Source organism: Myotis yumanensis, unplaced genomic scaffold (assembly GCF_028538775.1).
Source record: "Myotis yumanensis isolate MYYU_CA2020_CCGP unplaced genomic scaffold, mMyoYum1.0.hap1 SCAF_4, whole genome shotgun sequence".
In the NCBI taxonomy this organism is placed as follows: domain Eukaryota; kingdom Metazoa; phylum Chordata; class Mammalia; order Chiroptera; family Vespertilionidae; genus Myotis; species Myotis yumanensis.
Window position 1 is genome coordinate 110854652 of NW_027223755.1, and position 22999 is coordinate 110877650.

The 22999-nt window shown below is 46.1% G+C and overlaps 2 protein-coding genes across 3 annotated transcripts in view; one reads left to right on the forward strand and one right to left on the reverse strand.

Annotated features, from left to right (window-relative positions):
• METTL9 (methyltransferase 9, His-X-His N1(pi)-histidine) overlaps nucleotides 1–22999 on the reverse strand; it is a 47492-nt gene that overhangs the window by 3680 nt on the left and 20813 nt on the right. For both annotated transcript variants that reach the window (XM_070413691.1, XM_070413690.1), the window contains exons 3-4: nucleotides 20082–20291; nucleotides 16550–16734 (exon numbers count right to left, since the gene is read on the reverse strand). In XM_070413691.1, coding sequence (XP_070269792.1) covers nucleotides 16550–16734; nucleotides 20082–20291 — 395 coding nt within the window. The remainder of the gene's footprint in view (nucleotides 1–16549; nucleotides 16735–20081; nucleotides 20292–22999) is intronic.
• Nucleotides 286–9528, forward strand: IGSF6 (immunoglobulin superfamily member 6). The gene is made up of 6 exons (XM_070411674.1): nucleotides 286–361; nucleotides 3678–4037; nucleotides 6214–6320; nucleotides 7128–7175; nucleotides 7499–7579; nucleotides 8867–9528. The coding sequence occupies exons 1-6, from the start codon at nucleotides 295–297 to the stop codon at nucleotides 8921–8923; spliced, it is 720 nt and encodes a 239-aa protein (XP_070267775.1). The 5' UTR covers nucleotides 286–294; the 3' UTR covers nucleotides 8924–9528.

The window sequence follows — 22999 nt, forward strand, 5'->3', positions numbered from 1 at the left end:
AATACTCCTTCCCGGGAATACCCACAAATCAAGTCTCACTCACACCATCTAGCGCCTAAGAGGCTTTGCGAAAAGCCAGGACAAATGTATCCTATGAACACCTAGACATGTGCTCTAGGCTAAAGTCTCAACTTCAAATGGCGAAACTGCATTACAAACAATATTTACACAATTTCAAAAAGTTCCTGATTATGGTTCCTTAATAAGAGTTCCTCTCTTCAGTTCTTCCTTTCTAAAAAGAGGAAAAAAGGGCAACTCTCTTCAAATACACGCCCCCACCCCACACACACAGAGATGGAGGCTGTGGACGCGGCCAGGGCCCTCCTCGGCCTGGAAGTCGGTCTGCTTCTGTGCTGTGTCGGTAAGCTGCTTTTTCTCCTCCACTTGACTTAAATCAATTGCTATTTTTTGCCTAATGCATTTATATTTATATTTTAAGCCCCTACAAAATAATTTTAAAATGTGTAACATTATAGAAATTGTCTAAAGTGGTAAGTTTCCTTTTCCCGGGGGAAATGGTGATAAGAGAATCGCTGAGAACGTTTTATATTCGCACCAAAGGGTGAGCTAGTCCTACAGCTCCAGGTGCTGGCCGTCAGCGACAGGGCTCCCAACCCCACAGGGTGACAGTGAGCGCTGAGCACAGCCCTGAATGTCTTCACAGAACAGTGCTTCTGAAAAGCTGAATCTCTATAAAAGAGAGGGACTGCCGGCGGGGGGGCCGACTGCTTCAGCTCCTTTCCCGAGAATAACCACCCTGTCACAGACCTGAGTTTAAATTCTGCTGCTGCTGTTTTCATCCATGAAAGAAAGTGGTTCCCACCTCGCAGTTCTAATCATCTCATCATAGTCCTGATATAATGATCTCAGTTCTGCCCACAAAGTTTGGGTTGTAGGGCAGAGAAGGCAGCAAAAGCACTTAAAATTAACTTTTTTCAGCTGTTAAAAATAAATATAAAAATGTTAACTGTGGTTACTTTGGGTTACAGGACTCTATGGGTGATTTCTCACTTCCACTTTCAATATCCTATTTTTTCTATGAGGTGCACCTAGGTCTATCAGCTTGTAACTGGTGTGACTGTAAAGTAGAACCCTGCTCCCTGAAGGGGTGCGGACAGTGCCTGGGAGCTGCCTAAGGGGGAGTGGGTGCAGGTGGTGCGGCCAGTGAGCTCGCTGTGCCAGCTGCTATTCCGCATGCTCAAAGCTGTCCCTGAGGGGCTTTCTCCTTTTCAAAAATTCGTTTTTAACTTATTTTCTAGTTTTGTTTTTAAAAATAGTAAAATAACCTTTTTAAATTCCTTCCACCAAGGAGATAAACTTTCAACCCTTTCAGAGGGTACTACGTTTAAAATATCCTACAGAACATGAGAGTTCTTAAAGGAACAGGCTGTGTGTGGCACATCATCCCAACTTCTCTTTTTTGGGAGATGTTGCTTAACTGGGACATGAAGAAACAGAAGTTTCCTCACAAGTCTGCTCTCACAACTCTGGAAACCCTACCACTGATTTGCTCTCACGCAGACTCATTTTGCAGAAGTGGAAATAGGCGGAGATATAAAACTCCAGAATTGCAAATAGTTCTTTTATCCTGGGCATTAGTTCTCCAAGGAAAGTGTTAAAAGCTGGCTTCTCTGGCCCCGGTCGCCTGCTCAGTGGTTAGAGTGTCGACCTGTGCATAGAAGGGCCTCGGGGTCAATGCCTGGTCAAGGGCATGTACCTGAGTTGCAGGTTCGATCCTTGGTCCTGTCGGGCATGTGTGGGAGGCAAGCAATCGATGTCTCTCTCTCACACTGATGGTTCTCTCTCTCTCTCTCCTCCTTCCTCTTTCCCTCCTTTCCCTCTCCCCGCCTCCCCCTCCCTTCCACTTTCTCTAAAACTCAATAGCAAAAATATCCTCAGGTTAGGATTTTTTTAAATGTATTTTTACTGATTTCAGAGAGGAAGGAAGGAAGAGAGAAACATCAATGATGAGAATCACTGATCAGCTGCCTCCTGCATGCCCCCTACTGGGGATTGAGGTGGAAACCTGGGCATGTGCCCTTGACTGGAATCAAACCCGGGACCCTTCAGTCCGTAGGCTGATGCTCTATCCACTGAGCCAAACCAGCGAGGGCAGGATTTACAAACCAAAAAAAAGCCAGCTTCTCTTTTAAGAATTCCTTCCCACAAAGGACTTGGAACTGAGACACTCTGTTAATCTGTTACATTGCAACAGGCCCAAGTCCAATTCAAAGCCTCCAAGATAAAATGGTCACTGGCTGCAAGTCAGTGTTCTCTAGCGTCAGGGTGACGTGTGGGCAGGAGGCGTGCGCGCCGCTGCTGAGCCTTGCAGCCTGCCCGTGCCAGCGGGTGCTCGGGGTGACCTGACCCTCTCACGTGGCTCACGTTTAAGAGTCACTTAAAAGCTCCCAGCTCATCTCAAATTGTACAAATACTAAACTTAAAAAGCGGCGAGAACACTCTGCCTCACAACCAGGCCTGTAAGAAAGCGCAAGTGAACAAGGCCCGTCCGGACCTCGAGCACCAGACCAGCTGGTCTCTCTTCCATTTCGTTTGCAGACACAGACCATTTAGAAACATACAACCAGGCAGAAGTCAGACTAAAAACCGGCCAAAACAACTCGAATGTGTCTCAACCAATACTACTCCCCCATGGGCTGTGGGCAGAATCTCCATTTATAAACCCCAGGTGGCTTCCCAGCTTCACACACCGGAGAAGGTCACCCTGTGTGACGTGGGAAGCAGCACGCAGGTGGCCAGCACGGCCCGGGTGTCCAGTCCCAGCCTAACACCCGCTGGACGCCCGCGACTGTCTCTAAAATGGCGTAGAAGCAGGAACAGTGGCGGCGGCGGCAATATCTCGCTTTTCTTAAATACTTTCTAGGGCAAGCAAGTAAACATCCTTCTGCATCAAGGGTCTCCCTCGCCCCTGAGGGGCAGAATGCTCCCCCCGTTCTGCTAGTGAGGAGCTGAGCCACACACCAGAGAGCAGGCAGAGCCAGGACCCCACTCCGGTCTGTGCCTGTTGTCCCCATGTTTCCATCCGAGCAGCGGCGGCGGCCAGGGCGAAGCCAAACTTGCTGGGCCAGGCAGGCCTGGCTCGTTAGGCCTCTGCTCAGCATCCGAGCCAGGGCGGCATTTCCCCGGGTGTGCTTCTTGCCTTTCACAATGTTGCCCACGGGGACAACCCAGCTCACAGAGGGGCAATTGTGAAGGCCCACGACGAATTCCTAGCAATCCCACCCCCACAGGGCAAAACCCCAAATGCCTCCTGCTCATGCGGCTCCATCATGGCAGCAACACCTGCATGAGGGGCTCTGATCCCAGCACCACACTGGACGCGACAGTCCTGCGAGGCCAGGGTACGGATGAGGAAGCAGGCTCTGAGGTCCCAGGGAAGCTGGTCAGTCAGTCCGCCGAGCGTGACCACGGGGACCCCGACCTTCTGATCGGGCAGGGCCGACCCCACTGGAACTTCTCTGGGGCTGTTCCCAAGTAAGCAGACGTCGCTGTGAACCAGCAGGTCAGGCCAGGAAACATGGGGAGTTAGGCAAAGTGAGGGCACTGGTGTCTTATTTTTTCAGTCGTTTGTGCTGAGCGTAAGCTAAGAAAAAGAAAGGTGGGCTCTCTGGCCCACAAATGTCAGCGAGATCCAAGAAGCCGCTGTCTTCCTCCAGGTGCTGCGGGCGGCTGCACCGTCTCTGTCTCGCAGCCGCCTGTCCTCGAAGTGGACTACGCGCAAGGGGCGGTGACCGTGCCCTGCTCCTTCTCCACAGTGGGCTGCCCCCCCGAGCCCCTCAGCAGCCTGTGGTTCCGCTATGGGGCTCACCAGACGGAGACGCTCTGCGTGGACGGGTGCACAAGTGAGGCCGACAAGTTTACAGTGAGGAAGGCCCTGGCACAGAACCAGGTCTCCCTCACAGTCAACCGGCTGACGCCCAATGACAGTGCCATCTACATCTGTGGACTCGCCTCGCCCAGCTCAGAGGACCCAAGGGCCAAGGAGGCCGGAGCGGGGACCGTGCTGGTGGTGAGAGGTCAGTGCTCACAGCTGTGCTCCAGCACACCGCACGCCGCTCGGCCTTTAAACACACTGCCCACCTTACACTCGGAGCGCACCACAGCTCTGCCGACTTAGTTCCCTGGCCAGGCAAGGCCAGGCCCGTGCACAGGCCAGCACACGGTTTGGTTAGAAAACCCCTGGGAGCCCCTCTCCAGCCTCCACAGTCGGCGGTATGTCGGCACTCCGCCCTCTCCCCACGCCCAGATGTCACTAGTGAGGGTGACCTTCCTTGTGTGGTGGTGAGTGGTGGAGCGTCCCATGCCATGCTAACCACCCCTTTCTCAGGAACTGGCCCGGTATCACACCATCTAGAACAGCGGTTCTCAACCTGTGGGTCTCGATCCCTTTGGCGGTTGAACAACCCTTTCACAGGGGTCGTCTAAGACCATCCTGCATATCAGATATTTACATTATGATTCATAACAGTAGCGACATTACAGTTATGAAGTAGCAAGGAAAATAATTTTATGGTTGGGTCACAACATGAGGAACTGTATTTAAAGGGCCAGAAGGTTGAGAACCACTGATCTAGAACAAAGCACTGCAGGGGCGTATAAGTGATTGATAAATTGGACCCAGAAAAAATATGCATTATGGAGAATAAATACAAATTTGGGGAGAAGCCAAAGGGTGTCCCTGACCCCGCCATTCTGTGTGCACAGAAGAGGAAGGGGCTAGCGGGGCTCTGGCTCTTGACATTTGTTAAAATCCACGACAATTTCCTCATTCAAGTGAGGACACTGACCCTAGCCAAGTCCTATATTTAAGAAATTAAATTTTTAAACTTAGGGATAAAGCTTCACATAATGGGAAAAGAAAGAGAGGGGCAGTAACTCCCAGACCCCATCTCTTCCCTTAAAAAGGACTCCAGTACGATGGGCGCCGAGAGCATGGAAACATGGACTCGGTGTGCACCGACCACCGTGCACTTGCACAGGACTCGGCAGGCCCGCTCCCCTCTGCATCCTGCTGTTCATTACTGGGGTGTCCTCATGGGCTCTGGGTATCCCATTGCCACCTAACCTTACTTCACTCTCACCTGTAAGATAAATTGTAAATGAATTAATGTGCAAAGAGCACTTTTATTGGTGCCTAGCTTATAGCAAGTCCTCAATAAATGTTAGCTACAGACATGAGAACAAACACACGACTCGAGATTCATACAGCTCACTGCATTGGTTCTCTGTAAAAACGGCAGCCATAGAAAAATGCAAGCTTGTATGGAGAGAAATTCTCGTTTTAGGAGCAGAAATGAAAGTATTGCTAATACATGGAAAATTCCTGCCTTCTCCGTAGAACTCCTAATTTAGCACTTGAAACATTTTTTAAAAGTTTTCCCACTATGGTTAATTTGTTAGTTTCAGAACAAAAATATACATTGTATAAACTGAGTTCACAGGATAAGCATCTACAGGTATGTAATTGAAAAGTACAGGTTATTCAGATAATGATTACAAATCAAACTGTATTTTGCACTTCAAATAATCAAGTACTTGAAGGCAGCATATGACCCCGCCCCTACCGAGAGCCCAGCACACTTCCTGCAAGCAGGGAGCATTCAGAATGTGAAAATGGGCTTAATAATTCTCCTTCCAAGACTTCATGAGCAAGAAGGGCATGGAACAGCAGCTGCCGTTTAGGAGTGTAACGCGCACTGCGGCCGCCACGCCAGGCCGGCGGGCCTTCCCAGATGGCGCTGGTCAGCTAGCGTTCTCAACAGCTCGAGGCCGCAGCGCTGACAAGCACAGGGACACATCTCCACCCACAGACAGATCCGACTCTGTTCACCGTCTCCACCAAGAGCAGCCTTCCATGCCCTTGAACTAACTGTCTTGAAATATCTAACTTTAAGTAACGCTTTATATAAAAAGTGATTCTTACCTTTGTGACAATTAATTGGATTTTAAAACTTCTTAGTTTTAAAAACAAGTAACATTTTCGGCATAATCCATTTAAAAAACTGATGAACTGGCTTTCACTATAGCATATACTTGAATGTCTTTAAAATCAAGAGACCATAAATACATTTTTATGAATTGCCAAGCGGAGTGTGTGTTTTGCCTCTAAAATGTAGCTTCAGTGGAGCCTTACATGTGTACTCACAGCAGTAAGTTCCACTGACTGGCTGTCCCTGTTCTGCAATTAACCAGGAGCAAGAGGCCCAGGCAAGGCCCTGCGGGGGCTCCTGGCGGCTCTGCTGGCTCTGCTCTCTGTCTATGTGGTCGTGGTGCTCGGGATCTTCGTCATCCTCGCCAGGGTAAGTCCAATTGCCTTGCACTGGACCCCAATGACTTGACTCTCATCACAAGGAAATGACTCCCATCCCTCGTGACCGGCTCCCTGAGTGGCGGCAGGAAGCACCTCCTGCCGGGGAGTCGGAGAAGCAAGCACATTTTCATCCCAGCAATCGTCACTGACCAGAGGACCCAATGTTTTCTCTTTAAAACCTATACTACTGGAATAAGGACCCTTTTTCAAAACCACCTTATATGCTATCTGTCTGCTGGGGGCGGGGGGAGTTAAGAATGAGCAAAAAGGGTCTGGCCAGTGTGGCTCAGCAGTTAAGCGTTGGCCAGTGAGCCAGGAGGTCGGGACACATGACCAGGTGCGATACCCAGTGGGGGTACGGGAGGCAGCCGATCAGTGATTCTCTCATCATTGATGTTTCTATCTTTCCCTCTCCCTTCCTCTCTGAAATCAATAAAAATATTTTTTTTTAAAAAAGGAATGAGCAAAAAAGAGTTAACAAAAAGATCAGGAGCTGCTCTAAAATATTTTTAAAAGGCCTAACGTTTTTGAGAAAGAGTACCTATCTCCTGGCTGCTCATATACTGCTATAAGAGGGGGTCTATGTATGTGATATCAGGGTTGCTATAAATAGAACAATCAATATCAGTCTGAGTTATTTTATTAATATAATAAAAGCATCTCAGAAACGGCATGAAAATGATTAACTTTTACTGTATAGCCTTAAATATTGTTAGTTCAGTCTTGTGGAGGTGTCCGCCGCAATTGTTTTGAGTACATAAAATATCTCTTAAAATTCTCCTTTTCTTTTTGACAGTCAAAATTTAACACTCTAAGAAACAAAGAAAAAGAAGATTCACAAAAGGTACAGATCAATGCTTGTAAAATATCTTTTACATTGTGGTGGGTTGTAACTATTCCAAATCTGAAACAGTTTAAGACACACAGAGAGCATCATGGTAACTTTCAACCATAGCTACTGTCTCCTATTGTTGAGAAACTCAATGATAATCTCAAATGATAAACTGGGATTTAAACTTGATAGTTCTCAGCCATAAATTCAACTTAATATACTAGAAATATCAGAGTTAATGGTAGGATTAGGTATGCTGGGGGGGGTGAGGGGGTGCAACATCCAGCACTTCTGGTCCTAAGACAGAGGCACTTTTTTCCCATTTGTATTTACAGAAAAAGAGTGCCAGGCGTATTTTTCGGGAAATTGCTCAAGAACTTTATAATAAGAGACATGTGGGAACAAGTCACCAACCTGTAAGTATAAAGTATGAAAAAGATGTCATGCCATTATACAGCATGTCTGACTAAACACTAAGCTGCCAATAAGCCATCGATAATCACGGCTTCCTGTGGAGGAGTCCAATAGAGGGCGTTCGCACGCAGCGAGTTCTCATTTAGAGCCGTCTGGGTAAAGGCACCCCAAAGGCATCTGACACACAGAGACCCGGCAGGCACCGCAGTGACATGGACTCTGAGAAGCACAGTGGCTACTGGCAATGCTTTCAGTGTGAACGAGGGTGCTGGGGTCCGAGGCTCCTTCGTATAGTATGCAGGAGGAGACACCGCACTGATGCTGCACACACTTGTGGACCGCGCTATATAGTAAACATTATCTGTTGCTAATAAGGCAGAAAGAAATTCAAAGCTGGAAAGACACAGCTAATGGGAATAAAAACTGAATGTGTCTTCAGGCTCCGGGGCTGGAGTGGCAGGAAGAATGCTGACACCTCGGCCAGTGTCTCGCCAAAGCCCTGTGTGAACAGGTTTCCCAACAAGACGCTGGTTCACAGCCAGCAGAGCGATACATTGGGGTCTTGACTTACGAGTGTCCTGACTAACGAGTTTTTTTGAGATACCAGCTGTCTCTCCGCCGATTTTTTGCATTGAGTTGACAGAGTAATTTGAGTTAACGAGCTCCTTAACGAGCTCGGTCTCAGAACGAATTAAACTCGTAAGTCAAGGCCCCACTGTACTCAGATCCCATGACACATGACCGGATGTTCAGATTTGAGTTTAAATTATACAGAATACTGAACGTATGTACTACGAAGGGCATTTTCCTCCTAAACAGCAGCTAGAGGGCAAATGGAACAGGTTTCTGAAAGAGGTGTGTTTTTAAAAAATCAACTTTTAAAAGGAGTTTTCATGCAGGAGAGAATATCGTCTAAGGAATCATTTCATTCTTTGGTATATATGCAGATACACAGAGAAGTGGTGTGCCGCCCGAGATGCCGCTCTGAATAATGTTAATGCCCGTTCACACTCTTTTCTCAGTGAGGCTGGCATCTTCTCCAGCAAAGGGGCAAGGTGGCCTGCAGATAAGCCTGGGCATCGGAATTGCAACATGCTTAAGCCAGGGCTTTGGCAATGGCATCTGAACAAGAAAAGGAACTTTCAGTTCCCACAACTTTGCTAAATACTTGACCTTTCAAAATACTGGAAGGACACTCAGGACCCAGAATGCACGATGGCATTATATGCTGTGTTCAATGTGGCATCAGAGATTACGTAACCTTAAATATGGCTTATTGACTATTGCAGGAGAAAGACAACACTTATGAAAACAGGACAGCACTGGACAACTATGAAAGACCATAGAAACTATTTAATCTTCAAGTAAGTCACTGGAAATTCAGGAATTATGGTAGTTTTAATGGACATAGACCCATCAGGGCTTTAAAAAGATAAACAAAGATGAATGGAAAAGACAACTGGGCACAAGTAAGGGTGCTGGAGTACAAGAAACTACAACTACAATAACTACCAAACACTCAAACTCAATGAAACTGCACATGCTTCCCTAACTCGCTAGAAGAATTCTACACTCATGTGGTCAAGATCAACACCCTGGTCAGGCCTGATGGAGAGAAGGCATATGTTCGACTGGCTCCTGACTATGATGTTTTGGATGTTGCCAACAAAATTGGGATCATCTAAACTGAGTCCAGCTGCCTAATTCTAAGTCTAAAAATTTTACTCTGTATAAATAAATAAATAGAATTCTAAGCATTCTAACATTTTCCAGAAAGCTCGTTTTTACATCATGCATTCTATATTTGCCTCATTCAACATGAGGTGTGTGATGACCATTACCTTGAAGAAGATCTAAAGTCATACCATATGCCTCAGTCTTGAGTGGAGGAACAGTCTATGGGTTGTACAAGTGGTAGGCCAATGAGATTAAGCTGGAGGGAGGGAGGGAGGGACGGAGGGAAATCTGAGCTGGAGAAAAATCATCTCACAAAGTACCTTGGAGCAAAACTCATCTCCTTTCCTGCTGCCTAGGGCATTGCATAGTACCCATCCTCGGCCAGGTATGCAAAATGCTGCAACAAAGAGTGAGACTAGCACAGAACAGAGTAAGAACACAGTAGCTAAAATATAGACAATCCAAAGCAGAAGATTGAACAGAGAAAACCTCAGAGCAGATCACCATAGCCAACTCTGCATGTCCACATTGTGCCAAGAAAACAGGTTATGGATTTTTCTTTGAAGGCTACTTCAGTGCAAAAAAATTTATTTAAAGTGCCTTCAAGTGTACACTCACTACTAAATATGAGTTACAGCCTATTGCTTTTACTTCATTAAAGTGTTTCTTTTAAAATGGCATTAAATAAGTGTACTCTTATTTTTAAAACCCAGATAGAGTTTTTAAATATTTTAAGATCCCTTTGAAAACGTTTTGCATTACGGATGACGTAAATCCATAATCTTCAATCTTTCTAGTTACACATGCCAGAAAAAATGGAAAGAGGGGAGCATGTAAACACATTTTATTTGTGTGTATACATATGTTGTGTATGTATGTTTTATTAAGTGCAGTGTATGTGTGAGCATGTATGTGTGTATCTTAGACATCAAAATAGAAATTAAACAATTGGCATAAAAAGTAATATACAGTTGACCCTTGAACAGTGCAGGGGTTAGGGACACCAACTTCTCCCCCTGAGCAGTCAAAAATACATTTGTAACTTTTGATTCCCCAAAACTTAACTACTAATAGCCTACTGTTGACCGAAAGCCTTGCCAATAACATAAACAGCCAACACATATTTTGTATGATACACACACACACACACACATATATATATATGTATATATATATATATATATATATATTTACTACGTTCTTAACAATAAAGTAAGCTAGATAAAATGTTATTAAGAGTGCCTGGTATATGTATAATGTGCATTCTTTTTTAAAAATATATTTTTTTCCTGATTTCAGAGAGGAAGGGAGAGGGAGAGAGAGATAGAGACATCAATGATGAGAGAATCATCGATCGGCTGCCTCCTACACAACCCACACTGGGGATCGATTCCCGGGCAAGTACCCCGACCGACCGGGAATTGAACTGTGACCTCCTGGTTCACAGGTCGATGCTCAACCACTGAGCCCCGCCAGCCGGGCTGATGTGTATTCCTTTATTCATTCGTCTAGCCAACAATACTTACTGAGCACTTTACGAGTGCAAGTCGAAGGCCTCTGCGTACTGCCCTGGGTCCTGCCGAGCGTGCCCTTCCCAGCCCCGGTCCATGCTCTCGTGCTTCTTCTCATCCTGTTCCCTCTGCCAAGCAAAACGCTTCACAGAAACCACACGGCTCCAGTGTCACCTCCCACGGAAACCCACAGCACCTTGTCATATTTCCTATCAGACTACCCTCCACTGTCTATTTACATCTGCCTTCAATGCTATTCTGTGAGTGTTTTAAGGCTAGAAGCATGTTTTTCATTATATCTTTGTATTTCCACTGTCCAGGCAATGCCTGGTATGTAGTAGGCACTCAGATGTCATTATATGAATGCAACTGAACAATGTCTCTATAGAAAAATACTTTTTCTGCACTTCAACTGAGCTATGACGCACATTCACTGCTTAGCCATCGACCCTCACACCCCCCCATAAAGACTGCTTGTTGAACCCCTACTATTAACATTCCTACTATCTGAGCACCCAGAATAGGCACTGGGAAGGATTACACTACAGCTTTCCATTTAGATTAAGTTTCCCATGACAATGAAAACAGAATAATACTGAAAGAACTAAAGAGGGAAACAGACTGAGCCATGGTTCTAGTGTCTACACACCCTACAGGGCACTTAAACCACATACGGAAAGCTGGTGGTGGGTTTTCAGAATGAGCCCACTCCCCCTGCTGTGTAAGAGGAGAACTGCACCTCCGGCCAATAGGAATGCACTTGAGTCTCTGTGGAGCAAGTCACATAAACCCATGCCAAGTGCAACCTCTGAGCTGAAATCAGAAAGCAGAATAAAGACATCAGGTTATGATCATTATTGTTAAAGGCGCTTGACAGGCAGATCTAAAGGACATTGACAAATATTTCAAATGGAAGAACTGTGAACATATATGATCAATAAAGCCACAAATAAAAATGAAGTAACAATAGGATGGGATAACATAAATCTGGCGTGGCAAATGCCAGTCCAAAATGGTCACACATCAGATGATTTAATCCTCACAACATACCTCCAGGTAAGTATTAGCCCATTTTACAGATGAGAGGCCCAGGTAGTAAGGGCTACCCACGTTTCTAACATAGGCTGGCCCTCAAAGCCCAAGTTCTTCCCAGGAAACACCCTATCAGTCTTGCTTGTTCTATTTAGACAGATGGGAGCTTTCAGACGAAATGTGTCTAATTTAACTAGAACAATCAGCATGGAAAAAAGTGAGAAAGCTGCCAAAGGCTACCTTTCAAAAAACACAGGCCTCGCTGCTGTCACCGGAGACAACTACTGAACTTCCCAAGAACAGATAACCATGTGCCACTTAAACTGTCCGAGAGCATAAAAACCTTCCAAATCAGTTTTTACAAAGCCAGCAGAACACTGACACCAAAACATGACACAGATAACATCCACCAAATAAACACAGGCCAACCATCATTCACCAGCATTAACGCTCATATTTTACTTAGAATTTTAAAAAAACAATCCAGTGATGCGCAAGATGATCCAGTCTAAACCCAGAACTGCAAGGCTGGATATATATAAGAAAAGTGCTTTTAGTTTATGAATTCAAAGGAGAAAAGGCAGGATAACCACACCTCCATCAATGTTGAAAACACCAGTGAAATATTCAATAGTGATTCCCGATTTTTTAAACTCTTAATAAAACAGGACTTAAAAAATATGTAGCTCAAGGCAAACAACAGCAACCTCAAGGCAAAAGATAGTATCATATTTAAAGTAGAAACATTTCATTAAAGTCAAAATCAAGACAAAAATGTCCACTGGTGCTCAGTGAAGTGGACAGATGCTGTATGATCTCATTCATGCATGGGAACTAAATGAGCCAAACTCCTAGACCAGAGAGGACAACAGTTGGCAGGTGCTGGGGTGTGAGAAAAGTGGGGAGATGCTAGTCAAACTGCCAGGTGATGACTAGGTCTTGGAGATCTGGTGTACAGTGACTATCTATACTAATAAAAGCCTAGGTCGTGATGTCGTCACAAGATGGCTGCCACAAGATGGCCACCACAAAGATGGCCGCATGCACAGAAAGGCGGGGCCAGCGGCTGCTCCGCACAGTAAGGCCTGGGGGTCCCATGGCTCCACCTGGCACAGAGGAGGCCAGTCAAGGCATTCGGCCGCCTCATGCGGTGGAGGCGGGTCCCAGCAGAGGAGGCGGGTTGCGGCAGGGGAGAGCAATTGGGGGCCATCGGGCCAGCAGGGGAGGGCAGTTGGGGGCCATCGGGCCAGCAGAGGAGGGCAGTTGGGGGCCATCGGGCCGGCAGAGGGGGGCAGTTGGGGGCCATCGGGCCGGCAGGGGAGGGCAGTTGGGGGCCATCGGGCCGGCAGAGGAGAGCAATTGGGGGCTATCGGGCCAGCAGAGGAGGGCAGTTGGGGGCCATCGGGCCGGCAGAGGAGGGCAGTTGGGGGCCATCGGGCCGGCAGGGGAGGGCAGTTGGGGGCCATCGGGCCGGCAGAGGAGAGCAATTGGGGGCCATCGGGCCGGCAGAGGAGGGCAGTTGGGGGCCATCGGGCCGGCAGGGGAGGGCAGTTGGGGGCCATCGGGCTGGCAGGGGAGGGCAGTTGGGAGCCATCGGGCCGGCAGGGGAGGGCAGTTGGGGGCCATCGGGCCGGCAGAGGAGGGCAGTTGGGGGCCATCGGGCCAGCAGAGGAGGGCAGGTGGGGGCGATCAGGCTGGCAGAGGAGGGCCGTTGGGGGCCATCAGGCCGGCAGGGGAGGGCAGTTGGGGGCCATAGGGCCGGCAGGGGAGAGCAATTGGGGCCATCAGGCCGGTAGAGGAGGGCAGTTGGGGGCCATCGGCCGGCAGGGGAGGGCAGTTGGGGGCAATCAGGCTGGCAGAGGAGGGCAGTTTGGGGTGATTAGGCTGGCAGGGGAGGGCAGTTGGGAGCCATCAGGCCAGCAGTGGAGGGCAGTTGGGGGCCATCGGGCCAGCAGGGGAGGGCAGTTGGGGGCAATCGGGCCGGCAGGGTAGGGCAGTCGGGGGCCATCGGGCTGGCAGAGGAGGGCAGTTGGGGGCGATCAGGCCAGCAGGGGAGCGATTAGGGGGTGATCAGGCTGGCAGGCAGAAGCAGTTAGGGGCAATCAGGCAGGCAGGCAGGAGAGCAGTTAGGAGCCAGTGGTCCCAGACTGTGAGAGGGATCAGGCCTAAACCGGCAGTCAGAATCCCCCGAGGGGTCCCAGATTGGAGAGGGTGCAGGCTGGGCTGAGGGACACCCCTCCCCATGCATGAATTTCGTGCACTAGGCCTCTAGTCTATATATATAAAAGCCAAGCGACTGGAACAACCGGAGCAACCAGTCACTATGACGTGCACTGCGGCTGGCCAACCAGCCCGATACGGGCCCCAATCGGCGCCCCCACCCCACAGCCGGCCCGGCCCCCAATCGGCCCCCAACACCCCAATCAGGGGCGGGGCCGGCCAGCCAACCACCTGCGGCTTCTCCCCCCAGCCGGCCCAGCCTGATGGGCCCCCATCGGGGCCGGCCGGCTGGGCCCCACCCATGCACAAATTTGTGCACTAGGCCTCTAGTAGTTAATAATACTGCATAGTATATATGAGACTTGCTAAGAGAGTGGGTCCTAAGTGTTCTTATTCACACATACGAGGAGGTGGATAATCACTTACACAATATACATATATTAAATCATTACATTGTGTACCTCATATATAATTTTTAAACTTTATTTTTATTGTTGACAATATTACAAATGTCCTCATTTCCCTCCACCTTTGCCCACCTCCACCCAGCCCTCACCCGCCCTCCCTCTGGCCATCACCACACTGTTGTCTGTGAAATATATACAATTTTTATTTGTCAACTATACCTCAATAAAGCTGGAGAAAGTTTAAAAATAAAAAATATGATAGAAGAAAAATTCCTATTTAAAATATCACACACACACACACACACACACACACACAGATTAGAAAACTTTGTATTACTACAGAACATAAAGAACTGACCAGCCCTGGCCGGTTTGGCTTGTTTTGGTCCTTACTGGAAACCGCCCTCTTGTCCAATGTGACTTCCTCTCAACATTTAGTGTCGGAAGCACAAGGAAGTAAAAATCATGGTCAAACTGGTATTTCTTCCCCTGTGCTTCCACCTCCCCTATGCCAGGAAGTTGCACTCAAGTTCTGTCAAGTGGTTGCCCAACAGGACCCAGGAAGCCAGGCTTACACCTGATGACCGTGACTGCGGCAGAGTCACCCCGAGGACACTCACTGTACAGCATACGTGTATGATACAGGGGCACTCACGCCTACAGCGGCTTTTTCTTTACCATGACAAACGGTTCAACAACAGGTATGTAAAAATAAACATGGGGGAGGGAACATCTGTCTGTTCTCTTTCCCACCCTCCATTTTGTCTATCATCAACACAAATCTAAAACCATTTGGTAAATGTTAAGACAAGCATTGAATATGAACAGAGTCGAACCTGAAGGGGGAAATAATCTTTAAAATGTCTGCAAGCTCTTAGAGGTTTTAACCCGGCTGAGCTAGGCAGTAAAATTTTTTAAAAAAAAAACCTAAAGATTTAAAAATATTAACATGTATTACTTATATAATAAACTAGAGGCCCGGTGCATGAATTCGTGCACAGGTGGGGTCCTCGGCCTGGCCAGCTATCAGGGCCGGCTGGCCGGGGGAGGGACCACGGGAGGTTGGCCAGCCGCGGGAGGTTGACTGTGGGAGCGCACTGACCACCAGGGGGCAGCTCCTGCCTGAGAGTCTGCCCCCTGGTGGTCCGTGCACGTCATATTGACCGGTCAACGGGTCGTTTGGTCAACCAGTCATAAAGGTCACTTAGGCCAGTATACAGATAATTTTATATTACTGTACATTAACTTACAAAAATGCAAAAGAGAGTCTTAAAGTCATAACTTTCAACATGACCTGAAACGCAAACCACACTAGCTGAAACTGAGTCAGTGTGAACTGCAGCCACTAGCCACAGCGCATCTGAACGAACAGAACCAAACCACTTCTTCTCATCTACTCTCCCTTCAACAGTGCTGAAGAGCAGACCACACAATGGAAAAACCAAACGTTACACAAAGGAATGATATAAGCTGGAACACAAAAAGGGAAAAACAGGTGACAGCATTTATCATTTTTAGAGTCTAGGACAAGAAATTTAAAATACAAAATAGCTACAACATTCTGCAAGTATATACGGGTAGATTCAAAGGCATGCTTTATAGCTTGACTCAGCTTATAAGCTACTATATGGTGCAAGCTCCATTTAAAAGCAGAAAATATGGGCCCACAGTAGGCTTCCTCTCTGGAGTGGGGAGACCTGACTGAGCACTAATTATTACCACTGCAAAGGGACTAGAGTTCTATGACAGCCACATCAATCCCTGGCCGGTGGTTAGATCACCGGGCCCATGCACCAAAGGGTCATGGGTTCAATTCCCAGTCAAGGGCATGTACTTGGGTTGTAGGTTCGACACCTGGCCCCGGCTGGGGCACATGCAGGAGGCAACCGGTCAATGTATCTCTCTCCCATAGATGTTTCTCTCCCCCACTCCCGACTCCCTCCCTTCCTCTCTCTCTAAAAATCAATGGGAAAAAATATTCTCGAGTGAGGATTAACAACAAAACAAAAAATCCACATCGAGATGAACATTCACCAAGGAGGTATTTCCCAGGCCATTCCAAGAAACAGAATCATAAGCACCAATAACCACCTATGCTGGGGAAGAACGGCCTGACCACACTCACCGTTTTCCACATAGGGATGGAAGGGCAAGACCAGGGCAAGGATGACCCTGCCTCTAGTTGGCTCCAAGACACTTCTGATATCTTTTAACAAAGTCAGGGGCTGATCACAGCGGTCCAGCAAATTCAAGCAGCTGATGACATCATACTGGAACCCTGTATTCTGCCATTCATTTATACCGAGCACTCTGGAAAAATCAGAAAGAACTGGATTGATACAAAACTCCCTTACAGACACCTTTAAAAATAACTGAGATGCCAGTAAAGGCTCTAACTTTGTCTTCTAATTCAAAGTGAATTCAAAATCTTCATTTATAACCTATATTTGCAGAAATAAAAGGGCCAGGGCAAGAGAAAAATAGCTACCATATTTTTTTTTTAATTTAGCATTTCACCTATTTCCAAATCTCAAAACATATAAAATTTTCTTTTCAAGAGCTAATCATATATTTAATAAGTATGACAACATGATGATAAAAATGATTATAAAACTAAAGCACCAAATCCTTGAACATCAGTTAATGAAGAAAGAGTCCTACTTTCTACATTCACTGGTATTTAATCATAAAATACATATTTATGGTTCCTATTCCTAGTGTCCCTCCTATTTAAAAAAAAAAAAATGTTTTTTATTGTTGCTAGTATTACAGATGTCTCCCATTCCCCCCTTATCCCTTCGTCCCAGTTACTACCCCCACCCAGGTCTTCACCCCCTCCTAATTTTAAGAAAGGCTGGGGGTGGTACAGATAATTCCCATTTTCAAACTATGACCTATTCAGCATATCTGTTCCCAGAAGAGAGATACTACGTCATACTTTAAGATTTTCACGTCTAAATACCTTTACAGAAGAGAAAGCACAGGACACCCCATTAAAGCCGTGACTCACGCAGAGCACAGTCCACACACTACCACAGCCCTCAATCTCTCCCTCTCCCCTGTCCTCTTTTTCTCAAACAACACTCCTAGTGCTTTACAATGTTTATCCATCGAAAGGGGGAGATCTTATATCAAGAGTCTTTTTCAGCCACACCATCACGGCATCTTATATCTTCTTCACTCCTACTTGGTTATAGCAATCAGAATGTGGTAGGCGCTGCCTGTTAGAACAGACAGGAAAAGGATCCCCAGCCCTCGCCAGGTGGCTCAGTTGGTTGGAGTGTCGTCCCATACACCAAAGGTTGCAGGTTCAACTCCCGGTCAGGGCACATACATAGGTCCAATCCCCTGTTGGAGCATGTGCGGGAAGCAACCAATCGATGTTTCTCTCTCAGTCTTTCTCTAAGGATCAATGAACATGGCCACGGGTGAGGATTTAAGAAAAAGGAGTCTGGTGACCAAGTCTTTCATAATGCTGAGCAGATATAGCAGAGATAACCTAGAAAATTCTAAACATATCTTGAGGGTTGCTTGGCGAAAACTCACTTTGCTTCCCACACTCACTTTCAAAACACAGATTTTTTTAAAAGTGGACAGAGAGTCAGATTAGGAATTCAGCATGACTTAAGCTACTGTTATAACAAAGGTCAGACATTTGAAATGGTAAATTAATTTCTAACTGAAGGAATATGGTTTAATTAATAGACCCAGGAGGATTTATCGGAGACAAATAGCTGGAGCTAAGGGAGGTCTTACAAGTCAGTCCTGTGACATCCCTACCGCTTTTTAAATACTGAGGATGACAAGGACTTGGATGCTGGAGCTGGGAGGAAGGTCAATCTCCCTGACCTCTAATTCAACTTCTAAGGCCCAGTTGTGCCGGATCATACACACACGTGCTCCCTCCCTCCATGAAAAATCCCACTAGATATCTGTTTGCAGTAACTTCCCTTCCACCCTTTCCTACGTGGTCTCCTAGGCTAAATATCTCTGTGTTTGCCAGTGTTCTAGGAGCTGTTTTGTCCTGCTCCAGGAGCTACGCTGACACACTGTATAAGCAGAAACTTAGGTGGATAGAAAAGTGAGTATGTAATTCTTTCTCCTTTCTAAGGCGAAGCCCAGCTTCTCTTAGGTTCCCCCCACTTCCCACCTCCCCATTCTAAACTCAGCCCCCTTTTCTCCCACTCAACAGAACCCATACTGAGCAAAGAAGAGCCTTCTTCCTAAGTCTCTCAAGCAATGGATGGTCTCAAAACCAAGATTTGACACTTCATACTCATTAGGATGGCTATGGAAGGAAGGAAGGAAGGAAGGAAGGAAGGAAGGAAGGAAGGAAGGAAGGAAGGAAGGGTGGGAGGGAGGGAGGAAGGAAGGGGAGAAGTAAGGGAGGAAGGAAGGAAGGAAGGAAGGAAGGAAGGGAGGGAGGGAGGGAGGGAGGGAGGAAAGAAGGAAGGAAGGGAGGGAAAGAAAGAAATTAAGTATTGGCCAAGATGTAGAGAAACTGAAACTCTTGTACACTGCTATAAAATGGTGTAGCTGCTATGGGAAAAATTTCCTTAGAAAGTTAAACAGCAGCCGGTGTTGCTCAGTGGTTGAGCATTGACCGATGAACCAGGAGATCACGGTTTGATTCCTAGTCAGGGCACATGCTGAGGTTGCAGGCTCAATCCCAGGTTGGTTGGGGCGCATGCAGGAGGCAACCGATCGATGTTTCTCTCTTACATGGATGTTTCTCTCTCTCTCTCTCTCTCTCTCTCTCTCTCTCTCTCTCTCTCTCTCTCTCTCCCCCTCCCTCCCTCCCTCCCTCCCTCTCCCTCTTCCTTCCTCTCTGTAAAAATCAGTAAAAACATGTCTTTCTTAAAAAAGTTAAACACAGAATTACCATATGACCCAACAATTCCACTGGGTATATACACAAAAGAAGTGAAAGTAGGGACTCTAACAGGTATGTGTACACCCAGGTTCACAGCAGCATTACTCATAACAGCTAAAAGGTAGGAACAGCCCAAGTGGCCATGACAGATGAAGGGATGCAAAAGGAGAGATTTCTGACACCCGCTACAACATGGATGAACTCTGAAGGTACTATTTTAAGTGAAATAAGCCAGTCACAAAAGAACAAATACGGCAGGATTCCTTTTATTTGAGGTACCTAGAATAGTCAAATTTCTAGAGACAGAAAGTAGAATAGTGGTTGCCAAGGGATGGGGAGAAGGAGTGTTTAATGGGCATGAGCCGGCTTGAGGAAATGTAAAGGCTCTGGATGGTTACACAACAATGTGAATGTGCGTAACACCACTGAACTATACACTTAGGAATGAATAGAACAGTAAATTCTACGTTATATATTTTTACAATAAATTTTTTTTTCACTAAAATATTTCAGAATGCCAAATTCTAACCAGGGAATGAGCCCCTACATCTGATCTCTCTCCAGACTGGCTCCCACCTGCTCTCTCCCGCCCAGTAGTCCCAACTCTGCCAAGGAAAGAGGACTTCTCTCTCAAGTCCACTTCACTGTAATGTGGAAAGTTGTTCTTTTTAGATCCTAATCATGGAAAATTGTTTCTGATTCATATCCTTTAAATAATATGCTGTCAAGAAGAAATACACCTAAAATCAAGAAAACTAGCCCAAATCATGTCTAAAAGTCATACCTGTATTTCTTCTTCTGAAGCTGCCATATCATCGTTTCAGACAGCTCAGTGGCATAAATTTCTTCAAAATGCGGGCTCATGATTTTTGTGACTTCTCCATCTCCAGCACCTAAGTCGAGAAGTCTATGGGTTTTCCAGTCAGGGTTAATTCTAAGCAGTCTCTGAAACTGATCTGGGGAAAACACAAACATTGAGCCTCTTCCGAGCAACCTGGAAAAGAAAGGACAACATGGAAGAGTCAACACAAGGTAAGCACTGCCCATACACATACACACACAGAGCGGCCGTGGAGACTCAGCACCAACAGCTCTTTGAACTTACAAAATGTTTAGTTTTATATGATTATGTGATTAAAATATATATAATATTTTATATGATTTATATCATGGTCAAAAAACAATATTAGTAAAATAAGGAAATACCTCCAGGTAGCATCATTTGTCTTTGAGGTTGCAAATAACAACCCAAAAGGAGTGGGGCATGGAGAGGAATAAAAGATGAAAGGGAGGCCCTAGCTGGTTTGGCTCAGTGGATAGTGTCCGCCTGCAGACTGAAGGGTCCCAGGTTCGATTCCGGTCAAGGGCACATGCCTGGGTTGCGGGCTCGATCCCCAGTAGGGGCATGCAAGAGGCAGCCAAACAATGATTCTCACATCATTGATGTTTTATCTCTCTCTCCCTCTCGCTTCCTCTCTAAAATCAATAAAAATATCTTTTAAAAAAAAAAAGATGGAAAGGGAAAAGAATGAGAGGGGAAGGAAAGAGAAGGAAAAAATGACTAAGAAAAGATGAATGTGAAAAATTTATGTCAAAATAGGAAGGAGATGGAAGGAGTAACCATACACATGTTTATCAGGTTAAAAAGATGGCAGACCAACAGAAACAGGCCACAGCACTAGCCAACAATATGAAGCAGAAACACCAAATATGAAAAAGAAGCCTTTATGAAACTAAAATAGTAAGAAAAAATAGTTGTAGTATGATTTATTTTTAAGACAAAAGAGAAAAAGAGTGGTCCTTGTGATATCAGTTAATTTGCATTAAGAAAGTAGATTCATACTCGTGTCAATTTATATACAATTGGTGGGGCCTATTATTTCTAAGGATCCTAAAGAAACACTCAAAATCACAGGAATGCCTTTGGAAAACAGACTGAGGCGTTAAGGGGAAACAGCGAATCCTGGAAAGAAGGCACAGCTCACGCCAAGCCTCCAGAAGCTTCGTGGAAATAACAACTCCAATCAGAACTGGTTTTCTGGCTCTCAAATCATGGCTGGTCTAGTGCAGGGACCTCACACGTTACATGAAGTGGAACTCATAGACAGTGCACAACGATCCGGGAGCCAGCTGGAGTGCGATCTGGGCACCCCAAGGGCCTTTCTGTACAGTCAACAGCTCCGGAGCCACTTCCGCCTCGGCCCTGGGAGCCAGTCTGAAAGCCACCGGGCTAAGAGACAGCAGGAACTCTGCCCTGCACTGGCACTTTCTGGAAATGCCATGAGGCACAATACATTTGTTATACAGGGACTGGTAAGATGCGGGCAACTTGGTGCTCCTGGTAAGACCCGTTTCAGGAAAAAATATTACCTGTGGAGTGCATATAACAAACTCCCCCTCCCATTTTCCTACTAAGGCCATAGGAGAGTTTAACCAAATCTAATATTGTTTGACCAATAAATCTCCCGCCCACAGAAATGTTAAAAAATGAGGTGGGGGGTCAGAGACGAAACACGATGTGGCTCACAAAAACTGCTGACTAGAGAAAACAGTAATCTGGAAAGACACGTTTTTAAATTTAAAGTTTAATTTTATTTTTCCATAGATTTTGAGAGTGAGAGAAAGAGATGTAAGAGAGAAACATTGATCAGTTGCCTCCTCTAGATGACCGGACCAGGGAATCAAACCCACAAATTAGGAATGTGCCCTGACCGGGAATAGAACCTTTTGGTGTATGGGTCAATATTCCCAACCAAATGAGCCACCCAGCCAGGGCAAGACAAGTTGTTTTTACTATTTTTTCTTTCTTTCTTTTTTCTTAATCTTTATTACTGAAAGTATTACATAGGTCCCTTTTTTCCCCCTGTTAACCTCTCCCAGCCCACTCCTGTCCGCCCCCAAACCATCACTATCCCATTATCTGTGTCCACGGGTTAAACATATACGCATACAAGTTCACTGGTTGATCTCTTCTCAACCACCCTCCCCTACCATCCCTCTGAGGTTCAACAGTCTGTTCATGCTTCTATGTCTCTGGATCTATTTTTGTTCATCAGCTTATTTGGTTCATTAGATTCCACATATGAGTGAGGTCATGTGATACTTATCTTTCTCTGACTGGTTTATTTCACTTAGCATAATGCTCTCCAGGTCAATCCATGCTGTTGCAAATGGTAAGAGTTCTTTCTTTTTTACAGCAGCATAGTATTCCATTGTGTAGATGTGCCACAGGTTTTTAATCCACTCATCTGCTGATGGGCACTTAGGCTGTTTCCAAATCTTAGCTATTGTAAATTGTGCTGCTATGAACATAGGGGTGCATATGTCCTTTCTGATTGGTGTTTCAGGTTTCTTAGGATATATTACCGGAATTGGGATTACTGGATCAAATGGGAGTTCCACTTTTAATTTTTTGAGGAAACGCCATACTGTTTTCCGTAATGGCTGCACCAGTCTACATTCCCACCAGCAGTGCACTAGGGTTCCCTTTTATCCACAACCTCGCCAATACTTGTAGTTTGTTGATGGTAACCATTCTCACAAGTGTTAGGTGATATCTCATTGTCATTTTGATTTGCATCTCTGAGATGATTAGTGACTTGGAGCATTTTTTCATATGTCTCTTGGCTTTCTGCATTCCACTTTGAAGAAGTATCTATTTAGGTCCTTTGCCCATTTTTTAATTGGATTGTTTATCTTCCT